Source organism: Festucalex cinctus, chromosome 2, assembly GCF_051991245.1.
Source record: "Festucalex cinctus isolate MCC-2025b chromosome 2, RoL_Fcin_1.0, whole genome shotgun sequence".
Taxonomy (NCBI): Eukaryota; Metazoa; Chordata; class Actinopteri; order Syngnathiformes; family Syngnathidae; genus Festucalex; species Festucalex cinctus.
Genome location: NC_135412.1, coordinates 2,041,846 through 2,059,888, shown reverse-complemented (window position 1 = coordinate 2,059,888; position 18,043 = coordinate 2,041,846). Strand labels below are relative to the sequence as shown.

The window sequence follows — 18,043 nt, the reverse complement described above, 5'->3', positions numbered from 1 at the left end:
CGTGTGTACAAGCTCAGTTGACGGGTGTCTTGAATCTGTACTGGGTGCAATGAAATCTCAAAACTGTCAAAGCAGTCTGGAACGAAATGTGTTGCAGCCTTGCAGGTCATATGTTTTCCAGGATAAAGAAAATAAACACACAGCTAATAAGAAAACAACAACAACAAGGACTAAGAACAAAATATCGCAATTGTCTTGAGTCTTGATGTCAATGCTTTTGGTCTTCGGTGGAAGAAGTATAAAAATGGTCAGGAGAAGACACCCTTTAAATCAGGGGTGTCCAAACTTTTTTATTTGAGGGCCACATACAGAAAATCAGAATGACGGAAGGGCCACCATAATGTTATGAAGAGAAATTGTGTTTAGTCCTAAAAATTTTACAAATAATTTATTTGTGCTTTTGCATATTTAGTTATATATATTTTAGTTATATATTTGGTTTAGTTTAAATTTTGTTTTTTTAAATTGAGCTGGTTTTAATTATTTTTCAGGGTGGTTCTGTTAGTTTTTTTTTTTAATTAGTTTTAGTTCTTTAATAAATGCTTAGCTTTAGTTTACTTAGTTTCAGTATTAGCTATTATTATTTTTTATGTGTATTACTCGTGCGCAACATTTAAAAAACACGATGGGCGCGACGTCATTATTCCAGTTTATATCAAAATAAATCTACTAAAAGTCACATTTAATATCATCCCCAAAGGCTCATGCATTAAATTAATTACCAAAGACTAAAACGAAGGACTTTTTTTGCTATAATTATAGTTTTATTTTAGTTAGTTTTGTAAACATAAAATGTAGTTTCAGTTAGTTTTCTTTTTTAAAAGCATCTTCGTTTTTGTTTTATTTCATTAACGAAATTCGTTTTGAATTTAGTTTTTTCGTTAGTTTGAGTTAACTAAAATAACCTTTAATAGCACCTGTGTTTTTGACACCTTCCCTTCTTACTTTGGCCATCTCCAAACATTTTTGTTTTTATTTTATTTGAACTGAGTCAAATGCCATTTTTAGCATATGTCGCGGGCCACTAAAAAAAATGGACGGTGGGCCGCAAATGGCCCCCGGGCCGTAGTGTGGACACCCCTGTTCTAAACCTTCACAATGGCATCCCCTCCTACCTCCGCTAGAAGGAGGTTTTGCTGTCTCCAGTGAATGGGAACGAGTCATCTGTTTTTTGTTTAAAAATCGGAAATTGGAAAACGAGCCTTTGTCGGATCTTCTAGAACTTATTTCTGTATATATGGTAAACTTCGCCTGACATTTGTCACAAAAATAAGTGCACATGCCCGTAAAAGCATGTTCACCAATTCACAAGCAGAATTGATTTTTTTTTAGAAATGACAAGTCACAACAAATGTGCAAAAGAGAATAGTGAACAATATTATTATCATTATTATTGTTTTTATCATTATTATTTCAAGATGTCTAAAATGTTGGTAGCGTTTGGATTCCCTTTGGATTGTTATTCGGCACCCCCCAAAATGGGCTAGACATGCCTAAGAGACCCCATCTTGTTGAGAATCTGAAGTTATTGTACTTCGTACTTCAGTCGTCACTTCAATCACTTAATTTGTGAATGATTGCCTGGCTTTTATTTTGTAAACAAGATAGTCAAAGAAAGGCATTCGTACAAATGGCGGGTGTTGGCGTTTAAAACCTCTAGAATAGCCCCAGGCAGTCTGAGATGATAGAGCTCTTTTTCTAAAGTGATTGCAATGAGTTTTTTTTTTTTTCAATATATATTGCCATGCGATTGTTTGCCCCTCCAGTCTATCTTCGATGTTTCCTCCATCTCTAAAGAGCCTCTTAATCATAAACACTTTATTTACACGGGCCATTGGTAATACAGTATTGTATTGTGGTTTATTTTGCAGACTTTGGTGCGGTTGATGCGGACTCAATCATTTCTACTCAATTCCCACATTCATCATCGCCCTGTGAATGACTGGCAATCAGTCTGAGATGCACACTGTCCAAATTCAGATGGTTTCAACTCAAAACCAAATTGTAGTCGGTCAAACTGGTTGGCTGATTCAGATCTGGTTGGGCATCATTAGTTGTGCAGAATGTGTGGGTGGGGGTAAGCAGAGCATAGCCCCAAAATGTTGTACAGCCAGTCGACAAATTGAAACAGACATACTATGAGAGCTGGGTCTAAAATATCGATATATCGATATCGAATCGATATTCCTTTTCATAGCCCACTATCAATTCATAAAACCATGAATCAATACTTGTTTTTTTTTACCCCACAAATGAATGTGCCAAGTAGGGCCCAACCGATTAATCGGCAAAGGATTATAATCGGCCGATTATTGGCCTTCAAACATCAGCCAAAACAATCAATCAATTGAGCTAAATCGCTGATTTTCCCCTTAAAATGTTATCAAAGAAAGCCGAAGTTTCTGACACTATGAAAGTTCCCTGAATGCACCATTTTGCTTGCGTAGCATTTGCAACTAGTACGTGTGTAGCGTATGTTATTCTGTTGTCACGAATTACACCACAGTTGGAGTTAACTGTAAAACTAAATACACAATGTTAAGAATTACATCCATTGTACAAAACACGCTTCGTTTTCAGAACATCGCTAGCGTAGCGCAAACAGGAAGTTAGCAAATGCTGACGGGAAGTTAGCATCAACTTCAGGGAGTGTTTTTCCTTCGAATAACGAATCGAATCGGGCCCTTCTGAATCGAATCGATTTTGGAAATCTGAATCGAACTAAATGTACAAACCACATTATAGGAAGGGTGTTGTTGTACATACAGTGTACTGAAAGTATGTGTGTCTTCTGGGTGTTTGCTACATATCAAGGCACACATAAATTGGTCAGCGTGTTTTGTTGTCAGTGTTGTTTTTACCATTGGCAGTCTACACACGTGAAAAGGCCTTCCTCGTCCCGATTTGTTTTGACAGTTGACAACAGTTTGTCGAACAGCACCAACCCAAACATATAGTGTTGAGAAGTCAGTTTGTTGCTCTCCATCACTCTGTTATGTGTGAACACCTCAATATTTATCTTTGGCTTTCTACTGCAGATGCTTTAAAAAATAAAAAAAATCACAGTTTGGCATAATCCCAGATTATGGCTGGCTCCAGGCCCCTCCCTGGCCCTGAAACGGGATGTGTGCTACAGAAAATGTATATTTTTGGAAACGTATTCATCAGTTTGGTCAAGCAGACTACTGGCCTGCTAATTTAGCAGCCATGTGTGTTCCTACGAGGGCCGGGTATTGCCGCCAACCTCACGATGCGATACGTATTGCGATACATACGCATCCCAATACTTGACCTTCAAGGCGATATGTATGCCGATATATTACATGAATTTACTTGCATTTTATAATAACAGTCATATGTATACCGAAAGGATATGTTTGTTATGCTGACTGACAAAAATCTTTTCGTTAGCAGATCTTGTGGTTTACCACCAAGCGGCATGCCTGGTTTAAATGTGCACGCACTGGATAGCAAGCATCTTTAACAGGCACACCGGGAAATTATTTTATATATATATATATATATATATATATATATATATATATATATATATATATATATATATATATATATATATATATATATATATGTGTGTGTGTGTGTGTAAAATATTCTATGTATTAAAATTACAGCTCTAAAATGTGCTTATTTGAAATATTTGGGGAAATAAAAACAGCATTTTTTTCATGGAACACATTTTATTTTGTTTTTTTTAAACAAAATATAGGACATTTGGTACATTGAGACATGTGCCATTTTTAGTTTATAAGTAAATAAATGTTGATATTCTTCCTCTACTTTAATTTTTCTTAGCAAGACACAGTGCCAAATCACTGGTGAGCTATTTTTTCATTAATTGAAGGCAATTAACTTCAAAGACGCTGCTGGTTTTTATTTTTATAGGTACAATGCAAGCTGCAAAGGCAAACGTTAACTGACTATTTAAAGTTAACGAGCAATAGCGAGTCTGACGCCTGCGTATCGATACGTGTATTGTAATGAGGCCCGCAACGATATATAGCCGTATCGATTTTTTCAGCACACCCCTAATGTTGCCTAAGAAAGGCAGCAGGGCAGCTGAGCTCAATTCTGGAATGCGCTTCCATGTTAAAGCATATTTTCCCGCCAAACTGGATAATGTGTTTTTGCTCCGTCTGCTCCTTGACCCAGTTTGAAAGGAAGTGCTAACGTGTTACGCTTTCCTCTGCTCCTGCACTGATTAGACCACATGTTGCAAATAAGTACAATTTTGCTCGGAATGTAATTTCGACAGGTTTCATGCCAAGTGAATGTGAGGTTAGGAAACCTGAGAACAAAATGTGCCTGCTAGTCTCAGTGTACCATCGCCAAATACATTTACTGCCGTATCAAAAGTATCTGATGAATTTTTACTGGAGCTATTCAAATGTACTGGGTACCACCTGAACTCCCATTTGTATCCATTATTAACTCATTAGCTCCCAAAAACGTATAAATACGTCATATTTTAAATGTTTTAAGTGTCCCAAAGACGTATTTATACGTTTTTTGTCAGGGGGGTTTATGCCAGACCATAGAGAAGGCTTTTATGCAGTCTCTCTACTGCAGAAAATGGTTGAGTGGCAGCAGAGTATAAGAGATCAACCAGGCCATGTTAAAACTCCCACAGTTTTCCCACAGTTCTAAGCAGAATTGTGAAAAACGATGAAACTTAGCCATTTTCTTTTGCTAATTGCTGCACAGTGGAAACGGATAGGAATATACTTTTTTTCCCCCTGATAATATAAGAGACTCTAATCTCTCTTTTGGTATGTTCCATATTTTTATAGCTATAGAACATAATATTTCACAGGCCTTGAAAAATCAGTCAAAATCCAGGAAAACACTTAAGTGAAAATGGTTGGGAGTGAACGAGTTAAAACACATTCACTGCCAGCCCAGCAAAAAAAAAAAAAAAAATGCATCATTTGACGTCTTCTTCCGTCAATGGCAGTGAATGAGTTAAAAGAATATCAAAGACTAAGTCTGAAAAATGTGGAACCGTGTGTTTGTTTTTGACAGTGTCACTCATGGAGCTGGTGGAAGTGTGCTGTGAGACGGGCGCAAAATGGGCTTCGGTTAACGGTCACTGCGACAACATGGATCCGCCCACCAAAGACAGACAGTCCATCTGCTGGTGAGACCGTTAGTGGAAGCCTTGTACATGTTTTCACTTTCACAGCATAAAAATCTTAATGTTGGTTCCAGGCAGTGCTTCTCAATTATTTTCTGTCATGCCCCCCCAAGTAAGAAGAAAACATCTCACGCCTATAAATAGTATCATTTGTCTATAAAATTACTATAAGCACACCTCTGCATAACACTGTATCCGTATTAACGTATAAGAGAATTTAAAAAAAAGAAAAGAAATATGGACCAACTTACAACAAAGAATAGCTTGATTAACTGTAACAGAAAAGATTTAATGTGCATCTGAAATTCAAAAATAAAATTAAATCCTTAATTAAACTATAAACATTTTTTGACTACCATGTCAAACCAAAAATAAAATTACATAAAATCAATAAATAATCAAACTGATCACCAACATTAACTCAGGAGCACAATATTTAAAAAAAAAAACAAAAAAAAAACTTTAACCTGCAAAACAAAATTCTAAAATAATTTGTGCTGATTTTATTTTATTTTTGCTATGTGCAAAGCGCGTATGCTCAGTGCAAACAAAACCCCTACACCACCGAGCGAATGCTCCCTGTGCATGCTCTACCAATAATGAGAGCGCCACTGCCCCCTAATGTCGCGGAGGTGCAATTGGACTTTATTCTAGGATAGCAAAAAAAAATTAATAATAATCAAAATTAAAAAAATTAAAAATAAGAAAGCATGTTCCCCGAGGTCAAACGCCCCCCCCTTGATGGAGCCTCGCGCCCCCCTGGGGGGGCCCGGCCCACTATTTGAGAAGCACTGGTTCGAGGCGATACATCACAATATGTGCCAACACGAATAGAAATGGGCAAGTTTTAGCAAGGTCATTGCCAACTAACAAATGTATGACTTCATTTTCACTTGTGTTTTTCTGCTACCAGCAAATAAAAAAAAAACTGAATATCATGGGCATTATTTGGATTATCATTATTTTATTTTTTTGGTAACAAACTCAATTCTCCATAACTCATAGTTGGTGTGAATTTGTCATGACTCAAAGACTCACGATCGTGAGCTACCATTGCCATTTCATTCAATCTACTGCAGGTACACTTTCCTTAAAAAAAAAAGATTTTAAACTCCACAGTCGACTGGATTTGAGCAGTGCCTGTGGAAAGAATGGGCAGCCCACTCATTGCATCTCACTTTGTATTTCTCAGCAGTCCTTTTTTTCTTTTTCTTTTTTTTTTTTCTCTGCCAGGACGTCTCAGCAGCAGTGCTGCGTCGGCTCCCTGAGAGAAAGCCGATGTCTGGCTGGAATCGGCGCAGCCCGAGACGGAGATATGTGCGCGGAGGATGCCAGCGACGCGTGTGGGCTCGGTTCCTACAAGGCAAGTGTTTGTGGCCTGATGCTGCAGCAGCAGAGGGCAAACGCAGTTCACTGGGTTCAACGTCAAAATGTCGATTTTAAAATGAGGGTCAATTCTGTCCAAATTAGCAACTGACAATTGTATTAGTCACAATGCTATCGAGTCAGATTGCTCAAGCCGGCCTCTCCTCTGATGATTATGGCAAGTAGTTCAAGTACTTGGTCAAGTGCCTTATTTAATTTCGACGAAAGACTGAGAGTCAATTACAGCTGAAGATTCCCACTGCCACACCAGCTTTGCTATCTTCAAAGAAGACCTCGGGAACAATTGTTTGACCTCTTTGTAATTGCAGAAAAACATGTTCAGGGAATGGATGGAATAATTTAGTAGGAGAATTGTATACAGGGTGTTCCAAAATGGTTGACCCCATTCTGAATGCCCATGTCTTGGAAACTACTTGATGGATCGTAATGAAACTAAATACACTTTATGTTGACGGTAATAAGTTTTATTGGTTACATTTTAGTGCTTAATTAACTAATTAATTTTAAGATTTAATTGCTTGCTTTGTTACTTGGAATAAGTGCATACAGCTTATTTTAAGATTTAATTTCCTTGATTTGTTTCTTAGAATAAGTGTTTTAAGGTCATTTTAAGATTAATATAGCGCTACACATTTTTCTTATTTCAAGAAATCTAAGTACCGTATTTTCCGCACTATAAGGCGCACCTTCAATGAATGACATTCTAAAACTTTTTCCATATAAAAGGCGCACCGCATTATAAGGCGCACCTTCAATGAATGACATATTTTAAAACTTTTTCCATATATAAGACGCTACAGTAGAGGTTGGGGTTACGTTATGCGTCCATTAGATGGTGCTGCGCTAAAGGGAATGTCAACAAAACAGTCAAATAGGTCAGCCAAACTTTATTAATAGATTATAAACCAGCTTTCTGACAACTCCAATCATTCCCAAAATGAATAAACAGCTGTTTTGTTATTTTCTCTGAGCTAAAGTATTAGTATTAGCTAGCGATCCAAGATGGCGGGATCTTCTGCGCATGCGCGTCACCGATCGCGCAGGGTCACCGATAGCGTCTTGACAGCGAGACCTGTTGCGGCTCAATACTGATCCATATATAAGGCGCACCGGATTATAAGGCACATGGTCAACTTTTGAAAAAATTGAAGGCTTTTATGTGCGCCTTATAGTCGTGAAAATACAGTAAGTAAAATTATCTTACTGCACTGGCAGATTAATTTCACTCGTTTATAGTAAATTAACACTAAGAACAAGTGTATTTGATCTCATATTAAGCAGACGTGTTTTTGCAGTGAAGTGCCGGAGCTCCGTACCGGTGCGTTCCGGCCCACTTAAAACACTGGTCCTTTTAACGTTTCAATGCAGTCAAAGATTTCTTTTATCTTGCTCACAAGGCAGGAAGTGCGTATGATTTTTATACTGGCGTAGAAAGTCGCGACGACAGATTTAGCTAGCTGTATTAGCCACAAAACATTTCCAATATGTATCAAACATGACTGATTGTGACCTGCAGGAGTGCTGTGACTGCTGCTCTCTGGGGCTGAAGTTCCGCAGTGAGGGTCATGAGTGTCAAGCCCACCGACACATGGACCTCCCCTGCAGACACGTTTTCTTCTTATGCTGCGATGGCGCGGAGGCATGGGACCAGAGTCACGACAGCTGGCACGCCGTTAGGGCGAAGCCCACTCTCGGTGCCACTTCGCCGCCGAAAAAAGGTATGGACAAGGAAATGCAGAGCACAAACAGAATAACTAAGGCATCGTGTGGCTCATGCAGCCAAGAGGTGAGCGCATTCAATCGATGCACTGCTGGGAAAAAGTACTGCTTGGGAGCAGAGGTAATCTGTTTTCTTGGCATAAAAAAGAAGCGGGTCCCCCAGCATGGCTGAGAAATGGTGTAATGGCCTCCAAGAACAAAGTGCAATCGTCCCATCCAGCCTGTGTGCTTCATTCCAAGAGATCGAGGAGCGTGCCTGCTTTATTTCTCTGCTTTGTTGTTCCGAGTTTTGCCTTGCTGTTGTTTATTGCTCCAAGTTTGGAAACTCACTAAAGTTGAGAATCCAAATAGTTGCAAAGGTTTGTTCTGCCTGCTAAAGGATGACTGGCCTAGAGCAGGCGTCTCAAACTCAAGAGATTGGATCTGGGCTGCATCAAGTGTTCACTAAAAAAAGGGATTCAAATATTCAAGAAAAATGCAGCTCATCCAGTCTTCTCAATCTTTATTGATAAGAGTTCAGAACATTATTTTTTCTTCAGGGTGTCATTTGGTGGTTTGGTCCTCTCTAATTTAATTGCTCCCAAAAACGTATAAATACGTTCTATTTTAAATGTAAGTGTCCCAAAGATGTATTCATACGTTTTTATGTTTTTTCGTTTTTTATGTTAGAGCATACAGAATACTTTGATGCAGCCTCTCAACTGCAGAGAATGGGTGAGATAAAAAAAAAGGCAGTAATTACAAAAACGTCCAGCACGTGGCAGCAGAGTAGAATAGCTCAACCAGGGCCATGGTTAAAAACAAGCTGTTTCCCAACAATTCTAAACAGATTTGTGAATAATGATGAAACTTAGCTATATTCTAATGCTAATTGCTGTAAAACGGAAACAGAAATATACATTTTTTTCCTGATGAAAGAAGAGACTAATCTTTCTTTTGGTAGGTTCCATGTTTGTATAGCAATAGAACACAATATACTGTGGGCCTTACAAAATCAAGTCAAAATCCAGTAAAACAGCCGGGAGCAAGGGTTCTTGTTTCAGTGAAAATGGCTGGTAATGAATGAGCTAATCTCTCTAGCTCAGGGGTGGCAAACTGCGGTCCTCGAGGGCCGGAGTCCTGCAGGTTTTATAGATTTCCCTACTCGTAGTGCAGATGATTCCAATTAACAGGCTCGTTATCAGGCTTCTGCAGAGCTTGCTGATGAGCTGATCATGAATCAGCTGTGTTGAAGAAGGGAAATATCCAAAACCTGCAGGACTGCGGCCCTCGAGGACCGGATCTCGCCACCCCTGCGTCTAGCTAGCACTTTGCATATAGCTCAGCTGGGGCGGACTGGCCGTTGGGAATTTCGGGTGCTCCTGATTTTCGGGCCGGTTCAGAGTCGGTAAATATTCATTTCCGCATGTTGCTGGCCGCCTAGCACACTCCCTTACCCTTATGCTACGTTCTCACCAAATCCGAAAAGGCGAACTGGAACCCTTCATTCGCGAGCCTTTCACCGTGTTGTGCTTTTTTTTTTTTTTTTAACGATTGCCGCTCATTCGCAATTTCGTGCGCACCGGAGCGGAGGAGGCGTGTCCCTTGGTGAACAAGGAAGTGGAGGACTTTTAGCGAGTCAACAAAAAGTGGCCGCCGCCAACTACTTCCACTTCTTTCCTGGGGCTACACAGCCGTGGCACTATTTTCTCCTCTTTTGAGGTACGTGATAGCACTTCCGCTTTTTTTAGTGGCAATCTGGCGGCCAGCATTTGTGCTAAAAATATCTTTGGCATTAATAATAAGCACTGCTGCTAACTCGGTACCGTTCAAAAGCTGGTAAACAGACTTAGCAGCACTTTCTTGCTCACCATTCAGTCATGGCCGGTCGTGTTGTTGCGCTCGGGATGACAATAGAGAGGACGCCGTGTGCGATGTGGCCCGTACTCGAAGCCGATTGGCTACCGCGATAAAAAGGAAACGTTATAGTAAACACAAATATACAAAGATAATCACGAAAATAGTATTTTTAAATGTTTCAACCTCTCAAAGAAAAAAATGACCCATAAATGAGAGAACAATGCCACCCACTGGCCAAAGTGAAACAGTGCACATTGTGTGGAGCACAACAAACAACGACATACTAATGATCATCAAATAAAAACCATACCTTTAGAAGACAAAGCGAAACATTGTTTGTCTTCTTCCTCATCTGCATATCTGCTTCCTAAACAAAAATTATCCATATTTACGGTGCAAAATAACCACTTTCTCATCGACAGTCATACAAAAAAAAAAAAAAAAGGATTCGCGCCAAAACGGCGACACAGAAAATCGTCCATCGTCAACGGAATTAACACAAAAAGATCCCAGAATCGTAACATCATATCAATATACACAACATTTAACAGTAGCACCAACATTAATGGCTCAATTCTTATAACAAATGATGTAACAAAGTAACAACTCCCCTCACGCACGACTCACCCTCTTCAAGTAGTGTCGCAATGTGAGGGGGAGCGGAAACGGTTACGGAAGCCTAAAAGGCTGAACGGAAGCAGAATGCGCAGATGACCTAAAAAACAAAACACTAATAAATTACTAAAAAAAATGTCTCATTGAGATTAAATTCACAAATATAACAGGAATGAAAAATAATAAATTAAATACAGTTTAGCTCCGTTACATATACATGGATGGCAAGATAGAATTATTTTTCATGAACGCGACTATGCATATTGATGAACAGCTGTATAGAAAATACAGATTTTTGTGTGTTAGCAGGACTTTTACAGCGTGTTCTTCAGATATAGCCGACAATAAATGTGTCTGTGTACGTTATTCTGCTGCAATTTGAGTGTCAAAACTGTGTGCTAGTGTCCGACAGCCTTTATCCGAACGAGGCCTTCTCTATCGGAGAAGAGAGACACGGGGAGAATGCGGTGGAGGATCCCATTGAGGTGGAGGACATGGACGAGTGCCTGATCTACGAGGGCAACATCTGCCAGCACAGATGTGTCAACACGCCGGGCTCTTTCCGCTGCGAGTGCTTCCCAGGATACGTGCTGCAAGAGGATGCTTTCACTTGTGCACAAGGTAAAACTTTACGCGGCGCTAGCAGACATTTCCAGCGAAGCAGGAAAAGTGTCTGTCCTATCAACTATGATTTACATTCGATGGAATCAGTCTGCATGTTCTCGGTCTCTTTCGAGTTCCTTCCTGTCTGCGAGCCCCGATACCGCCTTATAATAGCCATTCGAATCACACGCTAACATCCCTTTTCCTGCACTGACAGCACTTCACCACAAATCATTGGCTGACGAAAAAGCTTTGATGCAAAATATTTTCACTGGTTGGAAAAAAAAAATGTGAAACTGAAAACAGGAGGCCCGTTCACGTGTCCAGTTATGAGAAGTATTTGCAGATAACGTCGTATATGGTTTCAGCGTTCCAGACTTGATCAACAACACTTTGGCCAACACAAACCTGTCTCAACAGGATGCAAAATTACAGACGGGGATGGAGCTCGCCAATAAAGGCAAAACATTTGACTGTAGGCAATCCTTTTTCCTGCCGCGCCTTCACTGTTATTACACATTTTCCTGCGGCTGCCGGCATCATATCCGCAAATGGAAAAGCCGAAATAGGTGTAAACCTTTTTAACTAAAGCAGATTTATTGAGTGTAGTGTAATCCCTTGCGCCTGTGATGAGATTATTCATGTTTCCGCAGAGACGGCGGATGAGGAGAACACGCTGAGGGAGGATGACGGGCAGGGGGCGGAGTCCACCACCTCTTTTGTGCCACCCACCCAGGCTTTGCCGCCACTCAACCCCTGTGAAGGTGAGACGGCTTTATGAGGGGAAAGGGAGAGTCAATAATGAGCACTTTCAGTCACCCTTACGTCTAAAATTGATGCATCGTGATGTCATTTAAAATGAAGGGAAAGAGAAGATGGGAATTAGACATGCTTATTCGATTGCAAAGGTTCATGGTTGGATGATGTAGGGCAGGGAACGGCCCCTTGATTAACCTCTCTCCCCCCATTTTTTTATTTATTTTTTTTGTTACCGTATTTTCCGCACTATAAGGCGCACCTAAGAGCCTTCAATTTTTTCAAAAGCTGACCACGCGCCTTATAATCCAGTGCGCCTTATATATGGATCAATATGATGCCGGTAACAGGTCTCGCTGTCAAGACGCTATCGGTGACCCTGCACGATCGGAGATCCCGCCATCTTGGATCGCTAGCTAATACTAATACTTTACCTCAGAGAAAATAATAAAACAGCTGTTTATTCATTTTGGGAGTGAATTGAGTTGTCAGAAAGCTGGTTTGTAATCTATTCATAAAGTTTGACTGGCCTATCCGACTGTTTTGTTGACATTCCCTTTAGCGCAGCACCATCTAATGGATTCATAACGTAACCTCAGCCTCTACTGTAGCGCCTGGAAAAAGTTTTAAAATATGTCATTCATTGAAGGTGCGCCTTGTGCGGAAAATATGGTACTTATAAACTTAACATGGCACGTGTCTTAATGTACCAATTTTCATATATTTTCTTTTAAAAAAACGAAAATAAAATGTGTTCCATGAAAAAAAAATGCTGTTTTTATTTCCCCAAATATTTCAAATAAGCACATTTTAGAGCTGCAATTTCAATACTTTGATATTTTTGCTCATATCGGCTCATGCCTATTAATAAATTTTCCCGGTGTGTCTGTGAAAACTGCTCCCTGCTCTGCAGTGAGTTGTCAGAAAGCTGGTTTGTAATCTATTCATAAAGTTTGACTGACCTATCCGACTGTTTTGTTGACATTCCCTTTAGCGCAGCACCATCTAATGGATGCAATAACGTAACCCCAACCTCTACTGTAGCACCTTATATATGGAAAAACTTTTAAAATATGTCATTCATTGAAGGTGTGCCTTATAATGCGGTGCACCTTATAGTGCGGAAAATACGGTAAAACTAACTAAATGTAAAAAAAAACACAAGTCAAACCATGATTCAAAAACTTGCTATAACCCAAAACCAATATAACCCTCTCTTGACAACGTGTTGGAGGTCCAGTTTCCGTGAGTTGAAGGCAATACAATATGACCAATATTGGTTTAAAAAGAACAACATAAGAACGGAAACGGAAATGCCGTTGTGCCCGCCGTTCACAGGCATGCGGTGTTGTTCCGTCTTCCACGCTCCATTTCATGTGATCTGGCTCCAACGTTTGCAGGAAACGGCCCTTGTGACCAACGTTGCATCCCGGAGGGCGGAAGGCCACACTGCTCTTGTTTCCCAGGCTTCTCCCTCATGGCTGACGGACAATCCTGTCAAGGCAAGGCACACAAAACGTTTTCTGACAGCTAACCAAGGCCCAATATTGATTTGGATATACAATGTGGTGTGTAATTTCACCTCTCAATTTTGGAACAGTTTGGCTTCAGTTGAGGCAAGATTGTTGGAATTCCTCTTGCTGATTTTATCTCTTTATCTCATCTGCACCTGAAAGATGTGAAGAAGAGATGCAGTTTTGTCTCTTTTGCTCCTGGCAACATGCTGTGAAATAGACTAATAATACTGATTCAAATACTGGTATTATGTTTTTTTCATTTTTTTTTTTTTCATTTTTTTTAAATCCTCCCTAAAATGATTTTCCATTTGGGGGATGCTCTCATTGTATACAGCCAATCAACTACCTTTACTAGGGATGCACGATAATATCGGTGGCCGATAATTATCGGCAATTATCGACCAATTTGATTTCATACAGATAAACCAGATAATAAACAAATTCACCAAAAATTATCAACCAATTTGACATCATACAGATAAACCAGATAATAGAGAAATCCGCCGATAATTATCGGCAATTATAAGGCAATTTGACGCCATACAGATAAACCAGATAATAAAGAAATTTGCCAAAAATTATCGGCAATCATCGACCAATTTGACGTCATACAGGTAAACCAGATAATAAAGAAATTTGCCAAAAATTATCGGCAATCATCGACCAATTTGACGTCATACAGATAAACCAGATAATAAACAAATTCACCAAAAATTATCAGCCAATTTGACATCATACAGATAAACCAGATAATAGAGAAATTTGCCAAAAATTATCGGCAATTATCGACCAATTTGACGTCATACAGATAAACCAGATAATAAAGAAATTTGCCAAAAATTATCGGCAATTAATGACCAATTTGACGTCATACAGATAAACCAGATAATAAAGAAATTTGCCAAAAATTATCGGCAATTATTGACCAATTTGATTTTATACAGATAAACCAGATAATAAACAAATTCACCAAAAATTCTCAACCAATTTGACGTCATACAGATAAACCAGATAATAAAGAAATTTGCCAGAAATGATCGGCAATTATCGACCAATTTGAAATTGACAATTTGATTTGAAACATTGTGTAAAGTTTACACAATGTTTCAATGTGTTTGTTCACGTTCGACTTATCGTAGTATATTTGTATTCAAATTCATTTTGCAAGCAATTATCGGCTTACTTATCGGTTATCGACATCGGCACATCTAAATGATTGCTTTGTCGGTATCGGTTGAAAACAGCATTATCGTGCATCCCTAACCTTTACGCTTGCTGAAATGAAACTTTTCTCTTCAATTTGCTTCATTTAGCCGCCAGCAGAGTTAATTATTTTTTTGTAGCCTTTTTTCTTCACATTTCTCCCCCGTTGTTTTTCTTCTGTCGCAGATATTAACGAGTGCTTGTCAACGCATGCCTGCCAGGTGAGCGAACGCTGCACGAATACTGCAGGCAGCTTCGTCTGCCGAAGACTGATCGCCTGTCCCCCGGGATACCAAATCAGCGGAGACGTTTGTGAAGGTGTTGCCACACTTGTATTAGCACCAAAGCAGCAAAATAACATTTTTGGAATTCGGGGGTGAAAAGAGAACGAATGAAAAGTACTCGTGTGTGATCCAAACGGATAAAACAACGTGACTGCGGCTCCCACGGAATTCGCTTCCAGTTTCTTCTCGGCATGACGCGCTGCTGCGCATATTATCCATGTAGGGCAGAGGTGGCCAAAGTTTTTCATTTGAGGGCCACATACAGAAAATCAGAAGGACGCAAGGGCCACATCATGTTATGTTGTACAAATAATTGATTTGTGCTTTTGCATATTTAGAAAAATGCTACAGTATATAAACCAATTTATTTGTAATATGGCAATAGGGTTATTATAGTTTGGGATTTTTCATTTTAGTTTTTTTTTTTTTTTTTTTTTTTTTTATGTTTTAATTAGTTTGTTTTTTGTATTAGTTTTAGTTCTTTAATAAATGCTTAGTTTTAGGTTTGTTTTTTTATGTGTATTACTTGTGCGCAATATTTAAAAAAAGCACCATGGGCGCAACGTCATTATTCCGGTTTATATCTAAATAAATCTACTAAAAATCACATTTAAAATCATCCCCAAAGGCTCATGCTTTAAATTAATTAGCAAAGACTAACACGAAGGACATTTTTGCTATAATTATTATAGTTCGTTTTAGTTAGTTTTGTAAACATAAAATGTAGTTTCTGTTAGTTTTCTTTATTTTTTTAAAGCATCTTCGTTTTTATTTTATTTCATTAACGAAATTGTTTTGAATTTTAGTTTTTTCGTTAGTTTTTAGTTAACTAAAATAACCTTTAATAGCGCCTGCGTTTTTCGACACCTTCCCTTCTTACTTCAACCATCTCCAAACATTTTTGTTTTTATTGTATTTGAACTGAGTTAAATGCCATTTTTTAGCATATGTCGCGGGCCACAAAAAACTGGACGGCGGGCCGCAAATGGCCCCCGGGCCGTAGTTTGGACACCCCTGATGTCGCGGAAGCGCCCAGTGTCGAGGCGCAGCAATATGTCTCATTACTTCCATGCATCCTAAATTTGTCCTGCGCCGAGGCCTCCTTCATAAAGCAGCGGCAGTGCTTCTTGTCGATGATTATTCGATGTGCTGGAAGTGCTGCTCGGCCCTCTCGAGAGTCAATCAAAGAGACTCGTCTAATCTTTTGCTCCTTGTGAATGTAAAGAATGTTCAATCAAGCACAAAGAGCATTTAAAAGGAAAGCATATTAAATTGCGAGGCTCAACGCAGCAGCCAGCGAGGCCATTAACTCTTTGCGTTCGCTTCCTGTTGGTGGCTCATTAAGAGAATGTCACGGAATTACTCTGCACTGGGCGGCACCAGCGGCGGTCCTAGATTGAATGGGGCCCTGTGGGAGAATCCCCCCCCCAACCCACAAATAATAATACTTATTTATTATTAATATTAACATTTAAGACCAACAACTTTACGGACTAAAATTATTTTAAAACAAAAATAACACTAATACGTAAGAGCCGTGTAAAAGAAAATAAATAAAAAAATAAAATAATAATAATAATGGTGATAAAAGACCAAAAAAAATTAAGTTAAAAAGCTAAATTAAAATGATGCATAAATAAATACAAATAAGTTAGTAGCTGAATTAAAAAGGTGGATCTTGAGCCTGGTTTTAAAAGCAAGAACATTTGCGTCGCTGGTTAGCTTACGTTTTTAGTAGGGATGTTCGATACCGTTTGTTTTTTTTCAGACCGATACCGATATCCAGACCCTCAGTACTCACCGATTCCAATACCAACTGCCGATACCAGTAGTACATTTTGACAAATAAAAAAAATAATAATATCCAATAACAATTTTTTAGGTTAATGTCATGATCCTTTTCTTGGTGCAGCAAAAAAAAAAAGAAAAAAAGAAAAAAAAAAGGTTTAATGTCTTAATTGCTTGGGTGCGAAATGAGATATTTCAGCCAGATGAAGTCGATTTTCTGTCTGGAATGCATACCATAGGGACACATAAAAAAACGGAACAATATCATCCATTTCTCCCTTGTTTTCTTTAATTAGGCCTTTATCGCCTGTGCCAGTTAATTGCAAGCTCGTCAGACAGAAACTCACTCTCATCACCGCCACTGTAAGAAATGGATCGACATTACAGTGGGCAACAATCACAATTGGGGCTTCCCATGTCTCCATTTTTTTTTTTATGCTAAAAGTGTTCAAGGACACATACGTCGCCACTCTCACATTTCTATCCTGCTTTTTTCTACCGCACCTCATTCAGCATCCAGATTCCAAGGTTTTGCGTATATTGTGTGGAGACCTTCCAACTTCGTTTATCACGGGACTGCCAATTAGAGCGGCGAGCGTCCATCTGGCGCTGCTTGAAACTATTCGACACCGATGCATTATTCACTCTTGCGCACATGCACCTTGATTTGGAATTCTGCGAGATCGAGATTCCCCTCGAGCGCAGGTTGTCCCACTGTGGCAACAGATGCCGTTTGATTGACGCGTGGGGCGAATCCCTTGCAAGGCGGGTGTGGGAGGAGACTCTCGAGGAAATAGACCGCCAGTTTGTGTCGGTCGACAGATGCGCGTTCAAAAAAAAAAAAAAGTTTGCGGAAGGCCCGAGTCATTTCTGTAGTTGAATGAGAAATGCGTCATTTAGCCAATTATGGATGAGTCATAGATGTTATAGACCGGTGGTGTCCAAACTACGGCCCGGGGGCCGTTTGCGGCCCTCTGGCCATTTTTCAGTGGCCCGCGACATGTGCTAAAAATGACTCAGTTCAAATAAAATAAAAACAAAAATGTTTGGAGATGGTCAAAGTAAGAAGGGAGGGTGTCAAAAAACAGGTGCCATTAAAGGTTATTTTAGTTAACTAAAACGAATGAAAAAACTAAAATTCAAAAAACAATATTTTTACCGAAATAAAATAAAAACAAAAA

At 39.3% G+C, this 18,043-nt stretch overlaps 1 protein-coding gene and 1 long non-coding RNA gene across 2 annotated transcripts in view; one reads left to right on the top strand and one right to left on the bottom strand.

Moving 5' to 3' along the window:
- Positions 1 to 18,043, top strand: part of fbln2 (fibulin 2) — a 45,034-nt gene that overhangs the window by 13,815 nt on the left and 13,176 nt on the right. Inside the window, exons 3-9 of the mRNA XM_077512073.1 lie at positions 5,041 to 5,155; positions 6,386 to 6,515; positions 8,055 to 8,256; positions 11,114 to 11,332; positions 11,968 to 12,078; positions 13,471 to 13,572; positions 14,977 to 15,108. Of these exons, the coding sequence (XP_077368199.1) occupies positions 5,041 to 5,155; positions 6,386 to 6,515; positions 8,055 to 8,256; positions 11,114 to 11,332; positions 11,968 to 12,078; positions 13,471 to 13,572; positions 14,977 to 15,108 (1,011 nt within the window). The remainder of the gene's footprint in view (positions 1 to 5,040; positions 5,156 to 6,385; positions 6,516 to 8,054; positions 8,257 to 11,113; positions 11,333 to 11,967; positions 12,079 to 13,470; positions 13,573 to 14,976; positions 15,109 to 18,043) is intronic.
- The window catches only part of LOC144013349 (uncharacterized), a 35,091-nt gene continuing 30,244 nt past the window's right edge, over positions 13,197 to 18,043 (bottom strand). The window contains exons 2-3 of the long non-coding RNA XR_013282230.1: positions 13,653 to 13,739; positions 13,197 to 13,564 (exon numbers count right to left, since the gene is read on the bottom strand). This is a non-coding gene — a long non-coding RNA (uncharacterized LOC144013349). The remainder of the gene's footprint in view (positions 13,565 to 13,652; positions 13,740 to 18,043) is intronic.